This window comes from Nerophis lumbriciformis, linkage group LG35, assembly GCF_033978685.3.
Source record: "Nerophis lumbriciformis linkage group LG35, RoL_Nlum_v2.1, whole genome shotgun sequence".
Classification (NCBI taxonomy): domain Eukaryota; kingdom Metazoa; phylum Chordata; class Actinopteri; order Syngnathiformes; family Syngnathidae; genus Nerophis; species Nerophis lumbriciformis.
The window spans coordinates 8518681-8542597 of record NC_084582.2 but is presented as its reverse complement, the minus strand read 5'-3'; the positions used below and the strand labels follow the sequence as shown (position 1 = coordinate 8542597).

General features: G+C 41.2%; 1 protein-coding gene across 5 annotated transcripts in view; it reads right to left on the bottom strand.

Annotated features, from left to right (window-relative positions):
* The window catches only part of unc5a (unc-5 netrin receptor A), a 595272-nt gene that overhangs the window by 95205 nt on the left and 476150 nt on the right, over positions 1-23917 (bottom strand). For 3 of the 5 annotated variants that reach the window (XR_009811458.2, XM_061927514.2, XM_061927516.2), the window contains 2 exons: positions 14724-14954; positions 9113-9412 (listed from right to left, as the gene is read on the bottom strand). Coding sequence is in view for 4 of the 5 variants with exons in the window: in XM_061927514.2 (XP_061783498.2) it covers positions 9113-9412; positions 14724-14954 (531 nt within the window). In the remaining variant the exon portion in view is untranslated. The remainder of the gene's footprint in view (positions 1-9112; positions 9413-14723; positions 14955-23917) is intronic. The other 2 variants (XM_061927515.2, XM_061927517.2) reach the window with 1 other exon arrangement.

The window sequence follows — 23917 nt, the reverse complement described above, 5'->3', positions numbered from 1 at the left end:
TTGGACAATATCGGAATATCGAATATCGGCAAAAAAGCCATTATCGGAAATCTCTAGTACCACGTATAGTATGATTAGATCTAAATAATTAAAAATCTATTCATTAAGTTTTTGTCCCTCCACACAGGATGCCTTTAAAGTGGAACTACACTTTTTTGGAAAATGTGTCTATTCTTCACAACCATTATGAAAGGCATGACAACGAATGTATTTTTTTTAATGCATTCTAAATAGTAAGTACATGCGATCAAAAGTCCACTTACAATGGAGCCTATGTGAGCCGCTCTATTCTGCCCAGGGCCGGCCCGTGACATAGGCCGTATAGGCAAATGCTAAGGGCGCCGTCCATCAGGGGGCGCCATGCCAGTGCCACAAATGTTGGAGAAAAAAAAAAAAGAAAAAAAAAGTTGTTACTATTATTTCTAAATACAAAAAATAATCTCACGTTAATTAAAATGCAAAGTAAAACCTATTTAATAGAAATATTATTTGTTACAACCTCCCCCCGCACGGTGCGCCCCCTCCCTTCCCGTATCATGACTCTTTTTGGACGTCACCACATCAAAAAACCAACACAAGATGTCAAAACGGCCAAAACTGTCAGGTGCCCAGGGAAGAAAAAAGAGAAAAGAAGAGGAGAAACGAGAAAAGACAGAGGTAGCAGGTAGGTAACGTTAGCCTACATGAAATTATTTGTCTGTTACAGAATGTGATAGTAGCCTGGCTTTATAGCATTAAGCTAATGTTACACGATTCGGCAATTGCTAATCAATAAATAGCTAGTTCTGTTTTAACGTCGGGTTAATATTGTGGAGGGGGCTAAATTGTTATGGAAAATAATAATGTAACGTTAGGTAATTACAGTACTCCCACCTTACATTCCTCAGGGACATTTGTATTAGATCTTTTAAGCAGGTGTTTTTTGTTTACATTATTGCCTTCTGGTTAGCTAATGTTTGCCCTGCAGGTAATAGTCACTTTTCCACCCCTTTATATATTAGGTATAGTTGTAAGTAAAAAAAAAAGGTCAAAGACAAAGCTATTCGGGTTCTTGTGAGTATATACACTTCACTGCCGATGTGGGGGGGCGCCACCTAAAATCTTGCCTAGGGCGCCAGATTGGTTAGGGCCGGGCCTGATTCTGCCTATAAAGCCCTTATGAACCTCCAAAAAACCTCCATTGAGGTGGTATTTACATGATGTAAATATATATCAATGTCAATCAATCAATGAATGTTTATTTATATAGCCCTAATTCACAAGTGTCTCGAAGGGCTGCACAAACCACAACGACATCCTCGGTTCAGATCCCACATCAGGGCAAGGAAAAACTAAACCCAGTCGAATGACAATGAGAAACCTTGGAGAGGACCGCAGATGCTAGCGTCGGATAGCGCGTCTGCTATCCAAGTCAAAGTCCTCCTGGTTGTGTTGCTGTAGCCAGACGCTAATACACCGATCGCACCTACAGGTTTCTTCTTTGCAGTCTCCATTGTTCATTAAACAAATTGCAAAAGATTCACCAACACAGATGTCCAGAATACTGTGGAATTTAGCGATGAAAAAAGACGATTTAGGCTGGTGACCGACCAATTCCAAAATGTCTGATTCAACTACTGACGTCACGCGCATACGTCATCATACCTAGACGTTTTCAACCGGAAGTTTCCCGGGAAATTTAAAATTGCACTTTATAAGTTAACCCGGCCATATTGGCATGTGTTGCAATGTTAAGATTTCATTATTGATATATAAACTATCAGACTGCGTGGTCGGTAGTAGTGGGTTTCAGTAGGCCTTCAATGGTAGTACACTGGTCTTTCTCACAGACTGCTCGGAGCAGTAAGACAAAAAAAAAAAAGTTAGAGAGAGTGAGTACACAAAGCCTGTGCATTAAGGCGGCCTTGTATATACCCTATCCTTATTAACACACGACAAAAACACATGCAAAATGAAGTGCGCTACTTGGCAGTAACCACGAGACGTGCTGTTGTTTCAGTATAAACTAGTTTGTAGCGTAAATAGGTTTACCATGATGTGAACTTTGCACTTATTCCGTTCAATATGACACTTGCATTGAAACGATAGTTCATTCCCCTAACAGAGTTTTTCAACCTTTTTTGAGCCAAGGCACATTTTTTCCAATGAAAATATGCGGAGGCACACCACCAGCAGAAATAATTAAAAACTGAAACTGAGCAGCCGATATTGACAATAAAAAGTCGTTGTCGCAATTGTTGGATATGACTTTAAACCATAACCAAGCGTGCATCAATATAGCTCTTGTCTCAAAGTAGGTGTACTGTCACCACCTGTCACATCACACCCTGACTTATTTGGACTTTTTTGCTGTTTTCCTGTGTGTAGTGTTTTACTTCTTGTCTTGCGCTCCTATTTTGGTGTCTTTTTCTCTTTTTTTGGTATTTTCCTGTAGCAGTTTCATGTCTTCCTTGACCGCTATTCCCCACACCTACTTTGTTTTAGCAATCAAGAATATTTCAGTTGTTTTTATCCTTCTTTGTGGGGACATTATTGATTGTCGTGTCATGTTCGGATGTACTTTGTGGACGCCGTCTTTGCTACACAGTAAGTCTTTGCTGTCGTCCAGCATTCTGTTTTTGTTTACTTTGTAGCCAGTTCAGTTTTAGTTTCGTTCTGCATAGCCTTCCCTGAGCTTCAATGCCTTTTCTTAGGGGCACTCACCTTTTGTTTATTTTTGGTTTAAAGTTAAAGTACCAATGATTGTCACACACACACTAGGTGTGGTGAAATTTGTCCTCTGCATTTGACCCATCCCCTTGTTCACCCCCTGGGAGGTGAGGGGAGCAGTGGGCAGCAGCTGTGCCACGCCCGGGAATCATTTTTGGTGATTTAACCCCCAATTCCAACCCTTGATGCTGAGTGCCAAGCAGGGAGGTAATGGGTCCCATTTTTTTATAGTCTTTGGTATGACTCGGCCGGGGTTTGAACTCACAACCTACCGATCTCAGGGCGGACACTCTAACCACTAGGCCACTGAGTAGGCAATAGACACATTTTCTACCTGCACGCTGCCTCCCGCTGTTTCCGACATCTACGATGCAATTAGCTACCTGCTGCCACCTACTGATATAGAAGAGTATAACGTGGTAAGTCTGCCGATCTCCAGACAGCACAGACACTTAACAACAACACATTATTTGCGGATTACTGGTTTGCAAAAAATATTTTTAACCCAAATTAGGGATGTCCCGATCCGATATTTGGATCGGATTGGCTGCCGATATTTGCCAAAAATTGCGTATCGGCAAGGCATGGGAAAATGCAGATCCAGATCCAGTTTAAAAAAAACTCCGGTCCGTGTTTTCCAACGCACCGATTTAAATAATACATTCCACTTTTCTGCTGCTCTGTAATTTTCGTTCCGCACTTTCCAGCACACCTTCAACACTTCCACATGTCTGTGAATTCTCACGCAGTTGCTTTTAGCTGCTGGCATTACACGACAGGCTCTTCTCACTCTTTCCTGTGTCTCCCTCTCACAGACAGCAGCGCACCTTCTTACACACGTCACATACTGTCACGACACACGTCACATACTGTCACGTCAAACGTCATATACGTATACGTCCTCCCCGAGCAGAGAGGTAGCAGCATGGCTAACGTTAGCTGTGATGCTAGCGCAGCCGTGCGAGCAACGCTCCCTCTAAGGTGCGCGCTTGTGCAATTGCGCACTGTTTAAGCGTCCTCTGCGCATAGCAAATCTATGCCACGCACAAAATATAATAAAAAAATAAGCGCATAACAATTTTCAACACACCGACACGACAGAGAAAACAGTTTTCGTCATCATTGTTCAAATATTGTAACGTCTGTCGAGACGCTTATCTCCATTCGGTGCCACACGTCCACACCATCAAAATGCTGAGGCAAAAATTTCCACATCAACACCGTATGAAAAAATTAGTGATTTTTTTAGTTGTGATTTCCTTCTCTGCATGAAAGTTTAAAAGTAGCATATATTAATGCAGTATGAAGAAGAATGTTTTAATGTAGACATGCAAGCCTTGAAAGAAAATTTTGAAAATCAAGACTACATTTCCTGCAAATGGGTGCATTTCTACCCTATATTTTAACTTTAGATTTATTCTCATATCAAACTCTTTTGGCTGTCTTTTTGACACTTACATCCGGCGCCCCCCTCCACACCCTGGATTATAAATAATGTAAATAATTCAATGTGATTATCTTGTGTGATGACTGTATTATGATGATAGTATATATCTGTATCATGAATCAGTGGACCCCGACTTAAACAAGTTGAAAAACTTATTCGGGTGTTACCATTTAGTGGTCAATTGTACAGAATATGTACTTCACTGTGCAACCTACTAATAAAAGTCTCAATCAATCAATCAAAACACATAGAATCATCATACTGCTGTGATTATATGCATCAAGTGTTCATTCAAGGCCAAGGCAAAATATCGAGATATATATTGTGTATCGCAATATGGCCTTAAAATATCGCAATATTAAAAAAAGGCCATATCGCCCAGCCCTAGTTCAATGATGCCATTTCTGTTTGTCATGTATAATTTTGTCTATTTTGTGTTTATCCTTGAATAAACAGGTCAGTTTCTTGTTACCAACCATTGTGTATTATTCAAACTCCCCTAATTCAGCTGGCTAGTTGTTATCAAGAGTACTAAAACCCTTTTCAACATGATTCTGACAACTAAGTAGGCTAAATAACTTTAAACTTTAATACATGCTCGGATAGGCCAGTATCGGTCAGTATCGGTATCGGATCGGAAATGCAAAAACAATATCGGTATCGGATCGGAAGTGCAAAAACCTGGATCGGGACATCCCTAACCCAAATAGGTGAAATTAGATCATCTCCCGTCTGCCGTGGCACAGTGGTTGAAAAACACAGCCCTAACACATTCAACTTCATTCACAAATAACAATTACTAGAGTCATTTGTCCCTTTAATCAATCAAGGAAATGTGATATTTAAAACAATGTGTACTGACTGGGCTTGTGGGTTTAACTGCAAGGAACATTGTAATATTTTCTTTCAGACTAATCTAGGGAGCCTTCTTTGTGCATTCAGCAGACATTTACATCATCTAGTAATTCACCAACTGTCGTCATCACTGAAGTGCCTAATTGGAATAATTTGTTCAAGGTTTTATCCTTGGAACCTTTCAAGTAGATTGCATTAAGTAAATTGTCTTCATTCTACTGTCGAAGTGAATGTTCAGAGTGGTGCTCTTGGTCTCGGGTCGTTATAGACCTTCATTAAAGGGTTTTTGAAATGATCACACATTTTAGTATACGTAAGCCTAATATGAAATATCCCCATAAGAACCAGCGTCCTCTGCAATGGACATTTGTGTTTTTCTTTTGTCAGATTGAACACATTTGGGGAATTATATAGCCTTGTTCTGCAAAACACAAATGCAGAGGACACTGGTCCTCAAGAGAATATACTGTATACAGGAGTTATCATTTATTCAGAGGTTAAGATTAGAACTTCATCTTCACCAGCAGATAAACAAACACTTGCTACCATAATTAACCTTACAGTACAGTGTGAAGTAGAAAATGCACTTTCACAAGAAATTTCACATGTGGACAAGGATAAGAAAAGAAACATGCAGTGTAATAATATAGTAGGGAGGGTTGCTGTGGTTACGCGTCATGTGCAAATGTGGATGGCAGTCACCATGGTCACAGGCGATGAAGGCACTCGTATAGACCACATGCCTCAGTGTTCCCGTGATCGAAACATGCATCAGATGGGAGGTTTTTTTCTGTGGCAGTCAATTTCTGACGCACAAACTTCAACCAGATTTCTCTTTGGGAGAGTTCTGAACTCCTGTTTCGATGCAAGTGTTGCAACAAGCGTACAATGATAGTGATATGCTGTAGCGAAGGTGTGCAGGGATATCGTCCCTTGTTTATCGCGGGTAAATGGTACCAAACATGAACGCAATAAACAAATGATTACCGTATTTTTCGGAGTATAAGTCGCACCGGCCAAAAATGCATAATAAAGAAGGAAAAAAAACCTATATAAGTCGCACTGGAGTATAAGTCGCATTTTTTTGGGGAAATTTATTTGATAAAACCCAACACCAAGAATAGACATTTGTAAGGCAATTTAAAATAAATAAAGAATAGTGAACAACAGGCTGAATAAGTGTACGTTATATGAGGCATAAATAACCAACTGAGAACGTGCCGGGTATGTTAACGTAACATATTATGGTAAGAGTCATTCAATTAACTATAACATATAGAACATGCTATACGTTTACCAAACAATCTGTCACTCCTAATCGCTAAATCCCATGAAATCTTATACGCCTAGTCCAGGGGTCGGCAACCTTTACCAGTCAAAGAGCCATTTTGACCAGTTTCACAAATTATAGAAAACTATCGGAGCCGCAAAAAATTTATGAACAAAGGTAATAAAATGGAGATAATAATCAAATAGGCTAATAGAAAAATGTATTATCATATTGAAAAATATTATTAATAATGTTTTTAAATGTTTTAACTACAATTATACTACTATTGATATGCTGTATTTAAAATACAACCAAAAATAGGAATTGTCTAACACAGGGGTTGCCAGCCCATCGATCACTGTTGACTAGTTGATCTCTGGGACCCTAAAGGTCGATCGCAAAAATATCAGAAAAAAAAAAATTATTACTATGACATCAGTGACACCCCCACCCGGAGTGACCAACAGACCCGCCTACCGGCACGCCTCGCCCCTCTGCCCCCCAATCACGGCCGCACAGTACACCCGCTCTTCACGCAAACGCACGTTACATGATGTTCGGAAAAATAATCGAGCTTCAACAATGCATTAAGGCTGACTGTTGCAATGCATCGGACATTTTCGAGCATCCAACATCAAACAACTCTTCCCTCAAACAAGCCCATCATCACTCGTAAAGTAACACGCCAAATACTAGAGTCCGTGAACATTGCTCCAAAGTAATGACTTTGTTTTGATTTATTGTGAATACAAAAGTAAAAGGTGACATGTGCAAAGGCAGTAATATATGATAAAACAAGCTAAAGAAGGACAGCTGATTTTACGACTTTTGGCGCTGATGTATATACTATGATACTAAGACTATAGTGGCCATAAACGGTAAGCTACTGCAGCAGAGGTGCCCAAAGTGTGGCACAGGGACCATCTGTGGTCCATGACTCCTTTGTCATTGGCCCTAGGTAGCTTAAAAAAAAAAAAAACACCAGCAAAAATTGGGAAGCACAATGAGAAAAAAGAAAATATTGGGGGAAAAAAGCTTTGTCATTAAAAAAAGACAACAACAAAAGTTATTTGACAGAGGGGAAGCTCATATTTTTGCTTTTGGCTGAGACCAGGGCTCTTGGGCTCGAAAAGGTTGGCGACCACTGGTCTCATACATTTTTCATACAGCATGTACCTTTAGGGTTGAAATGGGGTAAAGTTGAACTTTATATCACCCCTTACCCTTTTGGTAGTATAAATGTATACTTATGCCCACTTAAAGACAAATGTTGTACTTTTGAGAGAAAATTCTTAATAAAATTAAAATTAAAGTACCAATGATTGTCACACACACACGAGGTGTGGCGAAATTATTCTCAGCATTTGACCCATTACCCTTGATCACCCCCTGGGAGGTGAGGAGAGCAGTGGGCAGCAGCGGTGGCCGCGCCCGGGAATAATTTTTGGGGATTTTAACCCCCAATTCCAACCCTTGATGCTGAGTGCCAAGCAGGGAGGTAATGGGTCCCATTTTAAAAGTCTTTGGTATGACTCGGCCGGGGTTTGAACTCACAACCTACCGATCTCAGGGCGGACACTCTAACCCCTAGGCCAAAACAAATACTCGACTCTCTAATCAGTGCATCCACAAGGGTATTATCAGCAGCTTTTTTTTTTTTTTTTTTTTTAACCTCTGTGTGCACTTTAAACTGGTGGTTGCGCCACAGCTGTTGATGTGAAACTCATGCATGTTACATTTGCCTTACTCATCAGTGGTATTATTGTTGGCTTCTAACCACTATTACAACACTGGTTCTTAGGGGTGTGGGGAAAAAATCGATTCGAATTCGAATCGCGATTCTCATGTTCAGAATCGATTCTCATTTTTAAAAAATCGATTTTTTTTTTTTTAATTAATCAATCCAACAAAACAATACGCAGTGATACCATAACAATGCAATCCAATTCCAAAACCAAACCCGACCCAGCAACACTCAGAACTGCAATAAACAGAGCAATTGAGGAGACACAAACACGACACAGAACAAACCAAAAGTAGTGAAACAAAAATGAATATTATCAACAACAGTATCAATATTAGTTACAATTTCAACATAGCAGTGATTAAAAATCCCTCATTGACATTATCATTAGACATTTATAAAAAATAAAAATGAACAATAGTGTGGCGACTTGTCCAGGGTGTACCCCGCCTTCCGCCCGATTGTAGCTGAGATCCAGCGCCCCCCGCGACACCAAAAGGGAATAAGCGGTAGAAAATGGATGGATGGACAATAGTGTCACAGTGGCTTACACTTGCATCGCATCTCATAAGCTTGACAACACACTGTGTCCAACATTTTCACAAAAATAAAATAAGTCATATTTTTGGTTCATTTAATAGTTAAAACAAATTTACATTATTGCAATCAGTTGATAAAACATTGTCCTTTACAATTATAAAAGCTTTTTACAAAAATCTACTACTCTGCTTGCATGTCAGCAGACTGGGGTAGATCCTGCTGAAATCCTATGTATTGAATGAATAGAGAATCCTTTTGAATCAGGAAAAAAATCGTTTTTGAATCAAGAATCGCAATGAATCGAAAAAAAAATCGATTTTGAATCAAATTGTGACCCCAAGAATTGATATTGAATCGAATCGTGGGACACCCAAAGATTCACAGCCCTACTGGTTCTGTTTCTGTGTGGTCATGTTTTGTTTTGTTTTGGAGATTGAAGAAAATTACACATTTACACAATTTGTCACATCCCCAAAAAAAAATTCAAGTTTGAAAAGTTGTGTGTGGTCATCTTATGTGAAAGCATCAACAAGCAAGAAGAACTTACCTGCGTTTGGGACGGTCAGCCTCCCCCCCAGGAAGTTAAAGGTGCCGTAGGAGGTGTTGGCCACATCACGAGGCAGTGTTTTAAAGTAGCTCTGAGTGGATAGTCGGCTCACAAAGTCTGTGGGGTTCGAAGTGAGCTTCCCGTTGTGCAGAGTGTGCGACCCCTTAGGAAGCGGGTCCAGCAAAGGCCCGTTGGTCATTGAAAACTTGCCAGTGGTGTCATGGCGAGAGCGCAGAGTGCCTTGATAACTGGTGGTGGTGGTCGTTAGATCGGGCTGGATGGTAAGCAAATGAGAATTCTCTGTTTGGAAATAAAACCCACGGGGGAGAAAGAAGAGAAAAAAACACAATGAGTGGCAGGGAGGGAGACTTGATAGCTTCCAGACAGACCTCACACTCTCTAATGCTGTCACAACACCAAGATAACTGACAGAAAAACAGGAAAGACACATGGTGCTGAGAACAACACTCACACGCTTGACAATACACAAACACACAAAGCCATTTGATTCCCCTCCGCTCTTCCTCTAGCTCAGTCGGATTCTTTAGCAGCGACACAATCAGCTCCAAACACAACTCTGATACAATGTGTTGCAGCACACCTTCTCATATCCATCCAAGTCAAGCAGGTGTATTTCTATTACTCACCAGTAAAGCCTTAGAGACAAACACTCAAACACAGGCAGTGAGAAAACGTAGATGCAATTGTTGACAATGGAAGTGACGGCAGCCTAATAAACACACAACCTTTTTAAACTGTACACTGTAAACACATCCATCTGTTGAAGACACACAATATTAAAACCATGTTTCCAACAAGCGGTGCAGTTTAGTTCAGATCGCAACAACAGCCTGATCTGGCTCAAGGGTGTTTTCACACAAAATCAAACTGAATTAAATCCTAATAAGCTGTATTTAAATAATTAATTTAATACTGATAATTGCCCCTGATAAAAAAGATCCCCCTGATCAAGAACTCCCTTGGTGCTCTGGGTGCGTCTGTTAAAAGCAGCTTCAGAAACCTTGAGGTTATGTTGGATCAGTCCATGTCTTTGGAGGATGAATGGCGTCAACTGACCAAAAACAGATTTTATTATCTCAGAAATATTTCTAAAGCAGTGGTTCTTTACCTTGTTGGAGGTACCGAACCCCAGCAGTTTCATTTGCGCATTCACCAAACCCTTCTTTAGTGAAAAATAAAAGTTCTTTTTTTTTTTCCAAATTCAATGCACAAAATTAACCACAACAAATTACACACCTGCAAATCAGATGGAAAATTAGAGGGAACATTGTTTAGGGGTATCCATAATACGCCGATAGGGAGAAATTTTTATTTACACGATGAGTCGGGTGTGTCTTGATGTCCGCCGAACCCCTGAGGCCGACTCACCGAACCCCGAGGGTTCGATCGAACCCAGGTTAAGAACCACTGTTTAAAGTGAGAAATTTGTTGTCAAAATTGCATCTCGAAATGATCATTCATGCGTTCATTTTGTCTCGTATTGACTATTGCAATTCTCTCTTCACCCTTTTCAACAAGTCAACGCTATATATATATTATTCTGTACACATATTGTGTATATATTTGTACATATGTTCGATTTTTTATCGCTATATTAGTCTATTTATACCTGCATTGTCCTTTCCATCCTTACACTTTCCATCATTGTAACTGAGCTACTGTGTTGAACAATTTCCCTTGTGGATCATTAAAGTTTGTCTAAGTCTAAGTCTAAGTCTAAATACGCTACGTAAAAAGAGCTCAGCAGCGCATGAGCTTTTTGCGTCGGATGAAAAGAGCACAGCTCCCTCCCCCCATTCTCACCACATTCTACAGAGGCACTATAGAGAGCCTGCTGACCAACAGCATCTCTGTCTGGACTGGAGCCTGCAATGCCTCAGACTGGAAGTCTCTCCAGAGAGTGGTGAGGACGGCGGAAAAGATCATCAGGACTCCTCTTCCTCCTATCCAGGAGATCGCAAAAAGCCGCTGCCTGACCAGGGCTCAGAAAATCTGCAAAGACTCCTCCCACCCCCACCAAAGACTGTTTTCACTGCTGTACTCTAGAAAGAGGTTCCGCAGCCTCCGAAGCATCTGTAACAGCTTCTTCCCTCAGGCCGTAAGACTCTTGAACGCATCATAACTAAATCATCCCCTCAACTCCCCCCAAAATGGGTTAACTCGCCGGAATAAAAAAGACAATATAACATGCATCCATAAACGTGGATGCATATGAAAAAGTGCAATATATTTATCTGTACAGTAATCTATTTATTTATTTATATATATTTATATATATTTATTTATTTTATATATATATTTATATATTATTTATATATATTTATTTATTTATATATGCACCTTATTGCTTTTTTATCCTGCACTACCATGAGCTTATGTAACAACATTTCGTTCTTATTTGTGCTGTAAAGTTCAAATTTGACTGACAATAAAAAGGAAGTCTAAGTCTATGTCTAAGTCTAAAGAGACTTCCGACTGTGCAAAATGCGTCTGCCAGTCTTTTGACCGGTGCACTCAGAACAATCCATATTACCCCCGTTTTATTCAGTCTTCATTGGCTTCCAGTTAAATTCTGCATTGAGTTTAAAATTTTAGTCCTGACATTCCGTGCGTTGCATGGTGGAGCCCCTCAGTATATCACTGACTTGCTATGCTCCTACTCTTCAGGGCGCAGCCTCCGGTCTTCAGGGCAGGGTCTTCTAAATATCCCAAAAACTTGTTTTAAAACCTGTGAAGACCTGGCATTCCAGGCTATAGCTCCCAAACTCTGGAACAATTTGCACCAGTCCCTTCGTGATCTTGACTGTGTTGAAACTTTTAATAAACATTTGAAAACTTCTCTTATTAGTAAAGCTTTTAGTTAATGCACCTTTTAACTATCATTTTTAATCCACTTTGTATCCTTTTTATGATGTTGCCCCTGTTGTTTTAAATTGAACTTACTTTACTTATGTTTTGTACAGCGCTTTGTGATTTTATCTGTGAAAAGCGCTTTATAAATAAAAATTACTTACTTACTTATTTACACTACATGGTTCAAGCACATGTGTCGTCCTTGCAGCTGACATTATGAACGCAAAATGCAGGGCGAGCAGAAAAAAATGTAGATCTAAACCAGGCCTCAACCATATGTGGATCACAATCAGATATGAATCGGGTGTCTGCCAGTGTAAAGATCAGATATAACCTGGCATTGCTCCGACGTCAAATTCTGCCAATGGATGCATTAAATCAAAACAAAAGTAAATTTTTAAAGGGGAACATTATCACAATTTCAGAAGGGTTAAAACCATTAAAAATCAGTTCCCAGTGGCTTATTTTATTTTTCGAAGTTTTTTTCAAAATTTTACCCATCACGCAATATCCCTAAAAAAAGCTTCAAAGTGCCTGATTTTAACCACCCGTCCATTTTCCTGTGACGTCACATAGTGATGCCAACTCAAACAAACATGGCGCATAGAACAGCAAGCTATAGCGACATTAGCTCGGATTCAGACTCGGATTTCAGCGGCTTAAGCGATTCAACAGATTACGCATGTATTGAAACGGATGGTTGTAGTGTGGAGGCCGGTAGCGAAAACGAAATTGAAGAAGAAACTGAAGCTATTGAGCCATATCGGTTTGAACCGTATGCAAGCGAAACCGACGAAAACGACACGACAGCCAGCGACACGGGAGAAAGCGAGGACGAATTCGGCGATCGCCTTCTAACCAACGATTGGTATGTGTTTGTTTGGCATTAAAGGAAACTAACAACTATGAACTAGGTTTACAGCATATGAAATACATTTGGCAACAACATGCACTTTGAGAGTGCAGACAGCCCAATTTTCATCAACTAATATATTCTGTAGACATACCCTCATTCGCGCTCTTTTCCTGAAAGCTGATCTGTCCAGTTTTGGAGTTGATGTCAGCAGGCCAGGGAAGCTAGGGTCGATATTCTTCTCTTGATTATCTTCGGTGGCATAAGGGACGGTGTGAGCCAAGACATCCAGGGGGTTTAGCTCGCTCGTCTGCGGGAACAAACTGCCGCCATTGCTTGCCGTGCTACCGAGGTCCTTTGTCCCTGAATTGCTCACACACTCCGGCAGATTCAATGGGGGTCTGGCGGCAGATTTCTTTGACTTTATCGTTGGAAATGCATCTGCTTTGAGTGTCGCAGGATATCCACACATTCTTGCCATCTCTGCTGTAGCACAGCTTTCGTCGGTAAAGTGTGCGGAACAAACGTCCAATTTCTTGCCACTTTCGCATCTTTGGGCCACTGGTGCAACTTGAATCCGTCACTGTTCGTGTTGTTACACCCTCCGACAACACACCGACGAGGCATGATGTCTCCAAGGTACGGAAAACAGTCGAAAAAACGGAAAATAACAGAGCTGATTTGACTCGGTGTTTGAGAAAATGGCGGATTGCTTCCCGATTTGACGTCAAAAAATATATGGTCTTTTTTTCTGCAACATCAAGGTATATATTGACGCTTACATAGGTCTGGTGATAATGTTCCCCTTTAATGATTATTTGCAAAAAAAAAAAATGTTTATCAGTTTGAACATCCGCATTACTGAAGATGCCGCTGTATCGATCCGTTGTGGTGAAGAAGGAGCTGAGCCGGAAGGCAAAGCTCTCAATTTACCGGTCGATCTACGTTCCCATCCTCACCTATGGTCATGAGCTTTGGGTTATGACCGAAAGGACAAGATCATGGGTACAAGCGGCCGAAATGAGTTTCCTCCGCCGGGTGGCAGGGCTCTCCCTTAGAGATAGGGTGAGAAGCTCTGTCATCCGGGGGGAGCTCAAAGTAAAGCCGCTGCTCCTCCACATTGAGAGGAGCCAGATGAGGTGGTTCGGGCATCTGGTCAGGATGCCACCCGATCGCCTCCCTCGGGAGGTGTTTAGGGCACGTTCGACCGGTAGGAGGCCACGGGGAAGACCCAGGACACGTTGGGAAGACTATGTCTCCCGGCTGGCCTGGGAACGCCTCGGGATCCCCCGGGAGGAGCTGGACGAAGTGGCTGGGGAGAGGGAAGTCTGGGCTTCCCTGCTTAGGCTGCTGCCCCCGCGACCCGACCTCGGATAAGCGGAAGAAGATTGATGGATGGAGTTTGAACATCAAATATGTTGTCTTTGTAACATATTCAACTGAATATGGGTTGAAAATGATTTGCAAATCATTGTATTCCGTTTATATTTACATCTAACACAATTTCCCAACTCATATGGAAACGGGGTTTGTAGTTTACTTCAAAGAGTTCCTACACTCAAGAGGAAAACGCAAACAACTGGTCTCAGTCGGCTGACGGGGGAACAAAAAGGGGATAAAACACGCTGTAACCCACCAACAACAGTACACCTGCTTCATATCCTCTCTCCGTGATATACAGTAGTTTGTGTGATTTCCATACCTGTAAAGATTCTCTATTCAAATATGTCATGCCTTACATAAAAACTCCTGAACTGTACAAAAACCGTAGCCCTTGTTGGAAACGTGGCTGAACACTACATACTGATGAGCAGAGCACTATCACAGCGGGCAGACAGACCGATGGATGCACAGAGGGGGTTAAAACCAAGAATAGTGTCCTACTGCTGTGGGTGAGGGGCCTGCGTGGCCGCGGCGCCCACACACCTGGCTTGCTGGGCTTGATGCCCATGGGCTGGAAGCCAGTAGTGAGAATGGAGGAGTCGGCCACGTCGGCATCCAGTCCTGCCTTCTTGCGCCGGTAGACCAGGACCACGGTGATGAGCAGTAAGGTCAGGCACAGAGCCACCGCCACCATGCCCACGTAGAGCGCCACATCCTCCGCTCCGCTCACGGCTGCGAGGAAGAAGAAGAAGAAAAAAAAAACAAGCAGCATTGAAATGATTTACAAGCAAAAAAAGGTTTCCTCAGGTGCAGAGTGGCAGTACCTGTGGGCTCCCGCAACCCGTTTTATTACATGCTGTGCAAAGGTCTCAGTTCGTTTAATCGAATAAAATCGGTTACAACATTTGGTGCTTGAACGCTGTTTGACATCCCTGAAGGTTTCACACTGAGAATGCATTAGCGGATATTTCACAACATCCCTGATTTAAATGGTTTGACTTTTATTTAAATTGGTAGATAATTCAAAAATAATACAGGTTCTCTCTTTGTTCTTCCCCTCATTTCTGCCCTGGATAAATATTCATCTTTTTTTTCCCTGCCTCCTTTGTCTATTTCTCTCAGTGCACAACACCCCCAAGAGAAAAAGTGGTTTTGCTGATGAGATTCTAACACCTCTTATAGGATATACTTGTCTCTCAAAAGCCTGGTAACCGTGTAGAGTATGCAGATGATAACTCGGCCCAGACAAACATTCCTGTATTTATGTGGGGGTTCTGCAGGAGAATAGGATTCGCTGTAGCTGTCTTTTCACAGCATTAGAATTTTGGTGGCGGGGGAGGAAGATGCTCGTGAGGAGGCCATTGTCCCAGGGAACAACGGAGGCGTAGCAATGTCAAGTGCACACAGTCAACAAGGGGACACATTCTGTCATGCTCGATGCTTTCAACGATGGGAGAATTTGGGCAAAGGTTAAAGCACGGCTGACTGTCATGTGCAGCATTCACAACAAAAGCAGGGGGACGATTCAGACATGAAGCAAGAAGAGCAGATTAAAAAATAAAACAAATGTAAAAATCTGATGTGTGATTTGCTTTCCTACAGATCTGAACGGATTTGCATGGAAATCCTCCAGATTATCATTAGATATGACCGATGTTCCCTCTAAGGTGCGCGCCTGTGCAATTGCGCACTGCTCAAGCGTCCTCTGCGCACGGCAAATCTATGCCACGCACAAAATCAAATTAAAAAATAAGCGCGTAACAATTTTCGACACACGGACACGACAGAGAAAACAGTTTTCGTCATCATTGTTCAAATATTGTAACGTCTGTCGAGACGCTTTGAGGACATGAATTCCATCCATCACTTTACTGAGCAAAACTCTTAATTGTCGGCCATAAACACATCACCAAAAAAAATGATATCTAGCAAAACTGGTCATTTTCTGCAGTACAAACCAGACCAAAAGCAACTTTGTTATATCAACAGCAGCCGCTCGCTCTTTCTCACTTGCGCCAACACATGCACATATAGCACTTAGCCAGTGATGCGTTTACAGCCACACAAAAAAGTCGGACAACTCCAACACCACACATAAAGTGTCATTGCAGGTTGTTACACTATGATTTACCAATCAAATGTGTGCTTATTCTAGTGTCATTTATTAGGAATCTTAATTTATAAATATTAATCATGAAATGCTGTTAGTATATTAAATAAATACTAATAAAAATATATTTTTTACAAACAGGAAGTTGCAGGAATGTACACATGATCCCCTGCTTACATCTCATTGTGCAACATGTGAATGTTTTAATGGGAACTAAATGCAATGTCTGAAAGGGGTAGAAATTATTTCCAAAGCAGGACCTCCACCCAGACAAACAATACAAGTACACAGTTCATGAAAAACAATATTTTTTGTTATTGTCATTGTAAGTGGGCCTAAACACTTATATTAGAAAATAACCTCATGGAAATGACTGCTGTCATTTGATTATAATAATAAGAGAATGTTGTCTGTCTATCTGTGTTGGCCCTGCGATGAGGTGGGGACTTGTCCAGGGTGTACCCCCCCCTTCCGCCCGAATGCAGCTGAGATAGGCTCCAGCACCCCCCGCGACCCCGAAAGGGACAAGCGGTAAAAAATGGATGGATGGATGGAGATTGAACTTGTTATTTAGTCAGGTTTGGGACAGGTGTGCTGCTAGTGTAGCCACAGTGTGCACGTCTGATGTTGCTCACATGGGCTCCACTGAATGCTCAGGGAGTTTTTGCGTTTGCTCACACACATGAAAAATTAGAGGGAACATTGGATATGACATATTTTAATGACTATTTCTAAGCCGCACTGGGGTTTTTCCAAGTCCTGCTTCACAGGAACTCGAAGCTGCATGCTGGAATCTCTAATTTAACACGTTTTAATTGGTGTCAGTAAATCTGAGACACAAGACAAACAAGGCCAGAAAAAAAATGAAACTTCAGTTCGGATCTTTGTTATCTGTTGAAAGCCTTGTACCGTAAATTTCAGACTATAAGCCCCTACTTTTTTCCTACACTTTGAACCATGCGGCTTATTAGGCAGAGCAGCTAATTTATGGATTTTTCTTCGCTCACTGAGATAATAAAAATTGTTTGAAAAAAAATAACAAGCAAAAACACTGACAATGTGTTTTATTGTTTGTGCTATGCCGTTCAGCCTTCTCGCCGTCCATAGCGTTTCTACTCGTATGGATTCTTCAGTCATAACTCCAAGCGACGTTTGTAAGTCTTGCAGTACAATTAAAGCCGTTTAAACTTACTAAACCGTCCCACGTGTGATGTCTGTAGAAGGGTTCTCATGCATATTTGTACGTGCTATCGTAGTGTGATGACGCCAGCGTCATTAGCTAATGTATAATAAAGTATAATCGACTAAAAGACTGCATTCTTTTTGTATTGTTTTAGTTTTCAAATTCCTCAGTAAACTCACCAAGACGTCACCGTGGAGTTATTGAGTCTGTTTAGCTGATTGGAGAGCTAGCTTCCGCAGCCATGACTTCTGTTTTGTTTGATCACCCATTTTACTGCCGAGTTACACCATTTGGAGACAATTTAGGAATGTAAATAAACATTTACAGAATATTTCTGTGGAGATAACTCATATGTTTTTCCCCTAAAAATTAGCGGGTGCAGCTAATATAACAGTGCGCTCTATAGTCTGGAAAATACGGTGATTCCAATTCATGATAATTTGGACATTTTAACATAAGCATGAGACTTTAAACTGTTTTTAACTTTTAAACTGCTTTTTATCTAACAAATTGTTCTTAGGGTAATTTGTATTTGCTTTTCAATGTGTATTTTACTTCTGTTTTAAATGTTATTTTTTTTAGTCTGTCCTTTGCCTCTATTTATTTGTGGTGTACAGCCCTTTGTTCTTCAACTGTGCTTGTTTTTAAAGGGCTTCATAAATAAAGTTGGTATGGTATGGTATAAGGAATCTTAGTTTTCTAAGTTTGGGTAGCGTTTACATAACATGTGATAACCGTGCCAAATAGGTACTTTTGAAACAGTTATGGTGGTTTAAATGTGCTTGAGCCCGTACTTACAGTAGAAAGAGGATTCATATGGCCCCATTTGTCACGGTTTACCCGACACATCAAACGTGACACATTGGGGGTTGCGCTGTCCACTTGAGCCACCAGATGGCAGTAGTGTTTAATATGTATTTTGTGGCAATTCCATCTTTGACCACAGCGTCAGTTGCTTTGCAGAGTAGCGCTTTTCATCATTTTTAGTAGACTGCATTGCAAAATAATTTAGCCACTCCCCCCCTTCCTCTCATGGGAAATCCAACCAGGAATGGAGCCATATGTATCCCTTCCCTACTGAATAAGAGACCTACGATGAAGTTATTCTTTTCCGACTTACGAATATTGTTACAATGGTCGATACTTGTGTTAAATGATGGCAAAGCATCAAATTATAAGGTTCATGCATTTTGGCGTGAGCTTGCATGCAGTTTGAGATGCCTCCGGAATGAGCTCCTCTCCCTCTGCTTCAGGCTATGAAGAAACACAAAAAAGGTAAGATCGAGTATTATTTTCATCTAATCAGTGGCAAGTGTTTGTTAACACTAACGTGCAACATAAATGTTGCTAAAAGCAGCTGTTTTTATGCAGGTCTGTATTAGGTCTGAATCTATATAATGTTTATGACGTTTATTTTCAACCTTGTCCGGAAAAAAATTGCGGTGACGACTTCATGATATATATTTAAAACAGTGCACACTTTACATTTTTTTTTGGAAAGAATGGAGTGGGGTTTAATTTACAATCTGGGAACTCCTCCAGAAATGAACGTCTTGTAGACAGACTCCAAAAAACGACTGTGGGGCAAATTTACGCAGAATTGACTCATTTACAGATATGCTTATTAAAGGCCTACTGAAACCCACTACTACCGACCACGCAGTCTGATATTTTATATATCAATGATGAAATCTTAACATTGCAACACATGCCAATACGGCCGGGTTAGCTTACTAAAGTGCAATTTTTAATTTCGCGCAAAATATCCTGCTGAAAACGTCTCGGTATGATGACGTCTGCGCGTGACGTCACGGATTGTGGAGGACATTTTGAGACAGCATGGTGGCCAGCTATTAAGTCGTCTGTTTTCATCGCAAAATTCCACAGTATTCTGGTCAACTGTGTTGGTGAATCTTTTGCAATTTGTTCAATGAACAATGGAGACAGCAAAGAAGAAAGCTGGAGGTGGAAAGCGGTGTATTGCGGGCGGCTGCAGCAACACAAACACAGCCGGTGTTTCATTGTTTACATTCCCGAAAGATGACAGTCAAGCTTTACCATTGGCCTGTGGAGAACTGGGACAACAGAGACTCTTACCAGGAGGACTTTGAGTTGGATGCGCAGCTGCTGCATCCAAACATTTGATCGCTTGCCCGTACGTGCGTGCCGCTATGTGCATGTCACGTACGTAACTTTGGGGACTTTGGGGAAATATATGTGCTGTATGAACTTTGGGGAGGTGAACGGTACTTTGGGCTGTGGGATTGAGTGTGTTGTGCAGGTGTTTGAGTTGTATTGGCGGGTTATATGGACGGGAGGGTGGAGGTGTTTGTTATGCGGGATTAATTTGTGGCATATTAAATATAAGCCTGGTTGTGTTGTGGCTAATAGAGTATATATATGTCTTGTGTTTATTTACTGTTTTAGTCATTCCAAGCTGAATATCAGGTCCCACCCGCCTCTCACAGCATCTTTCCTATCTGAATCGCTCCCACTGCCCTCTAGTCCTTCACTCTCACTTTCCTCATCCACAAATCTTTCATCCTCGCTCAAATTAATGGGGAAATCGTCGCTTTCTTGGTCCGAATCGCTCTCGCTGCTGGTGGCCATGATTGTAAACAATGTGCAGATGTGAGGAGCTCCACAACCTGTGACGTCACGCGCATATCGTCTGCTACTTCCGGTAGAGGCAAGGCTTTTTTTATCAGCGACCAAAAGTTGCGAACTTTATCGTCGATGTTCTCTACTAAATCCTTTCAGCAAAAATATGGCAATATCGCGAAATGATCAAGTATGACACATAGAATGGACCTGCTATCCCCGTTTAAATAAGAAAATCGCATTTCAGTAGGCCTTTAATGTGCTGTTCCTGTTTTGATTAAATAAACTGGAATTATACATTAAAAATATACCAATAAGACAGAATTCACAACAAATTGTGGGCAAATATTGCAGGAAAAAATTTCAAGTGCATACATTCCACACAATTTGAGCAGACATGGATAATTGCTACACACTTATGCTTATGTCAGACTTCTACAGTTACAATGGTGGTTGTTAGTTAAACTTACCGGTTTTTTTTGGACTATAAGTCACAGATTTTTTCATAGTTTGGGCGGGGGTGCGACTTATACTCAGGAGCGACTTATGTGTGAAATTATTAACACATTACCGTAAAGTATCAAACAATATTAATTACTAGACGTATAAGATTTCATGAGATTTAGTGATTAGGAGTGACAGATTGTTTGGTAAACGTATAGCATGTTCTATATGTTATAGTTATTTGAATGACTCTTACCATAATATGTTACGTTAACATACCAGGCACGTTCTCAGTTGGTTATTTATGCCTCATATAACGTACACTTATTCAGCCTCACTATTCTTTATTTATTTTAAATTGCCTTTCAAATGTCTATTCTTGGTGTTGGATTTTATCAAATAAATTTCCCCAAAAAATGCGACTTATACTCCAGTGCGACTTATATATGTTTTTTTCCTTCTTTATTATGCAATTTCGGCCGGTGCGACTTATACTCCGGAGCGCCTTATAGTCCGAGAAAAAACGGTAATGTGCTGTCCCTGTTTTGATTAAATAAACTGGAATTATTCGTTACAAATTCACCAATAAGACAGAATTCACAACCAATTGTGGGCAAATATTGCAGGAAAAAAATTCAAGTACATACATTCCACACAATTTGAGCAGACATGGATAATTGCTACACAATTATGCTTATGTCAGACTTCTACAGTTACAATGGTGGTTGTTAGTTAAACTTACCTGCAAGAGTTGTGTTTAAACTGAGAAATTAAGTTAGTGCAACGACCTGCTTGTGTTGATGATGATGGATTAGGTTTATCTAGCGCAGTGGTTCTTAACCTTGTTGGAGGTACCGAAGCCCACCAGTTTCATATGCGCATTCACCGAACCCTTCTTTAGTGAAATAAAAAAAAAAAAAATTCAAATTCAAGACAAATTTACATGTTTTTGGTAACACTTTAGTATGGGGAACATATTCTAAGTAACAAAGACTTAATTTAGAGTTATTTGGCTAGGGTTAGGGTTAGAGGGTTAGGGCCAGGGTTAGAGGGTTAGGGTTATAATAAGGCCATGCCGAATGAGGCATTGATAAGTACTTAATAATGACTAGTTAAGAGCCAATATGTTACTAATTTGGATGTTAATAAGCAACTAATTAATGGTGAATATGTTCCCCATACTAAAGTGTTACCATGTTTTTTTACTGGTGCACAGAATGAACCGTGCATGAACATCACCTTGTTCAAAGAACAAAACCAACAACAAATTACACACCTGCAAATCAGTGTGACTTCTGCTGTTGCCGTATCCGTAATACGCCGATAGGGAGAAGTTTTTATTTACACGAGGAGTCGGGTGTGTCTTGACCTCCGCCGAACCCCTGAGCCCGACTCACCGATTCCCTAGGGTTCGATCGAACCCAGGTTAAGAACCACTGATCTAGCGCTTTTGTAGACACTGAAAGCGCATCATAGAGAAGTGAGAGCCCATCATTCATTCACTCCACATTGACACGTTAATGGTGGTAAGCTACATTTGTAGCCACAGCTGCCTTGGGGTAGACTGACGGAAGCGTGGCTGCAAATTTGTGCCTACGGCAGGTATTCACTCTCATACACCAGTGTGAGCTGCACTGGGAGCAAGGGAGAAGTGACTTGCCCAAGGACACAATGGCAGTGACTGAAAGAATGTGAACCAAACGTGTGTGCGAGTTCAAGAATACAATGTTGGAACTAAACACTGCTATTGGCGTGGTGAGGTTGGCAATTTGTGTTAGGACGCTACTTTACTCACATATTTGCCTCATTTTGGTGGTTACTATGCTTTATTGTCGGCATGGAATATCAGTAAGCACCCCTAGAGTTTTCTCCTGCTTAAAGTGTGTAGCTAAACAACTAATGAAAACATCACTCATAATGACAGCCGACACAAAAACACACCGAATGGACCCGCAAAAAAGTCTGAAAATGACTATTCTTCTCACATCCTGCGTCCAAACTACTTCTCCCCAAAGAGTCAGAGCTTTTTGTCCTTTCACGCACAGCAGTGACCTGTAAAAATGCGGCTATGAAAACAATTGTTGAAAAGTTGCGCATGATAGCATTGATTTCAAAATAATGGTGTTAAATCAAGCAACTGTTAAAGGCCTACTGAAATGCGATTTTCTTATTTAAACGGGGATAGCAGGTCCATTCTATGTGTCATACTTGATCATTTCGCGATATTGCCATATTTTTGCTGAAAGGATTTAGTAGAGAACATCGACGATAAAGTTCGCAACTTTTGGTCGCTGATAAAAAAAAGCCTTGCCTGTACCGGAAGTAGCAGACGAGTAGCGTGACGTCACAGGTTGTGGAGCTCCTCACATCTGCACATTGTTTACAATCATGGCCACCAGCAGCGAGAGCGATTCGGACCGAGAAAGCGACGATTTCCCCATTAATTTGAGCGAGGATGAAAGATTCGTGGATGAAGTAAGTGAGAGTGAAGGACTAGAGGGCAGTGGGAGCGATTCAGATAGGGAAGATGCTGTGAGAGGTGGGTGGGACCTGATATTCAGCTGGGAATGACTAAAACAGTAAATAAACACAAGACATATATATACTCTATTAGCCACAACACAACCAGGCTTATATTTAATATGCCACAAATTAATCCCGCATAACAAACACCTCCCCCCTCCCGTCTATATAACCCGCCAATACAACTCAAACACCTGCACAACACACTCAATCCCACAGCCCAAAGTACCGTTCACCTCCCCAAAGTTCATACAGCACATATATTTCCCCAAAGTTACGTACATGACATGCACATAGCGGCACACACGTACGGGCAAGCGATCAAATGTTTGGAAGCCGCAGCTGCATGCGTACCCACGGTACCGTGTCTGCGTATCCAACTCAAAGTCCTCCTGGTAAGAGTCTCTGTTGTCCCAGTTCTCCACAGGCCAATAGTAAAGCTTGACTGTCATCTTCCGGGAATGTAAACAATGAAACACCGGCTGTGTTATACGGCACACCAGTCAAGGGGTGCATTCTACGGCGGGGGTACGTTATCCAGCAAAACACCTGCCGCAATACACCGCTTCCCACCTACAGCTTTCTTCTTTGCTGTCTCCATTGTTCATTGAACAAATTGCAAAAGATTCACTAACACAGATGTCCAGAATACTGTGGAATTTTGCGATGAAAAAAGACTTAATAGCTGGCCACCATGCTGTCCCAAAATGTACTCCACAATCCGTGACATCACGCGCTGACGTCATCATACCGAGAGGTTTTCAGCAGGATATTTCGCGCAAAATTTAAAATTGCACTTTAGTAAGCTAAAGTATTGGCATGTGTTGCAATGTT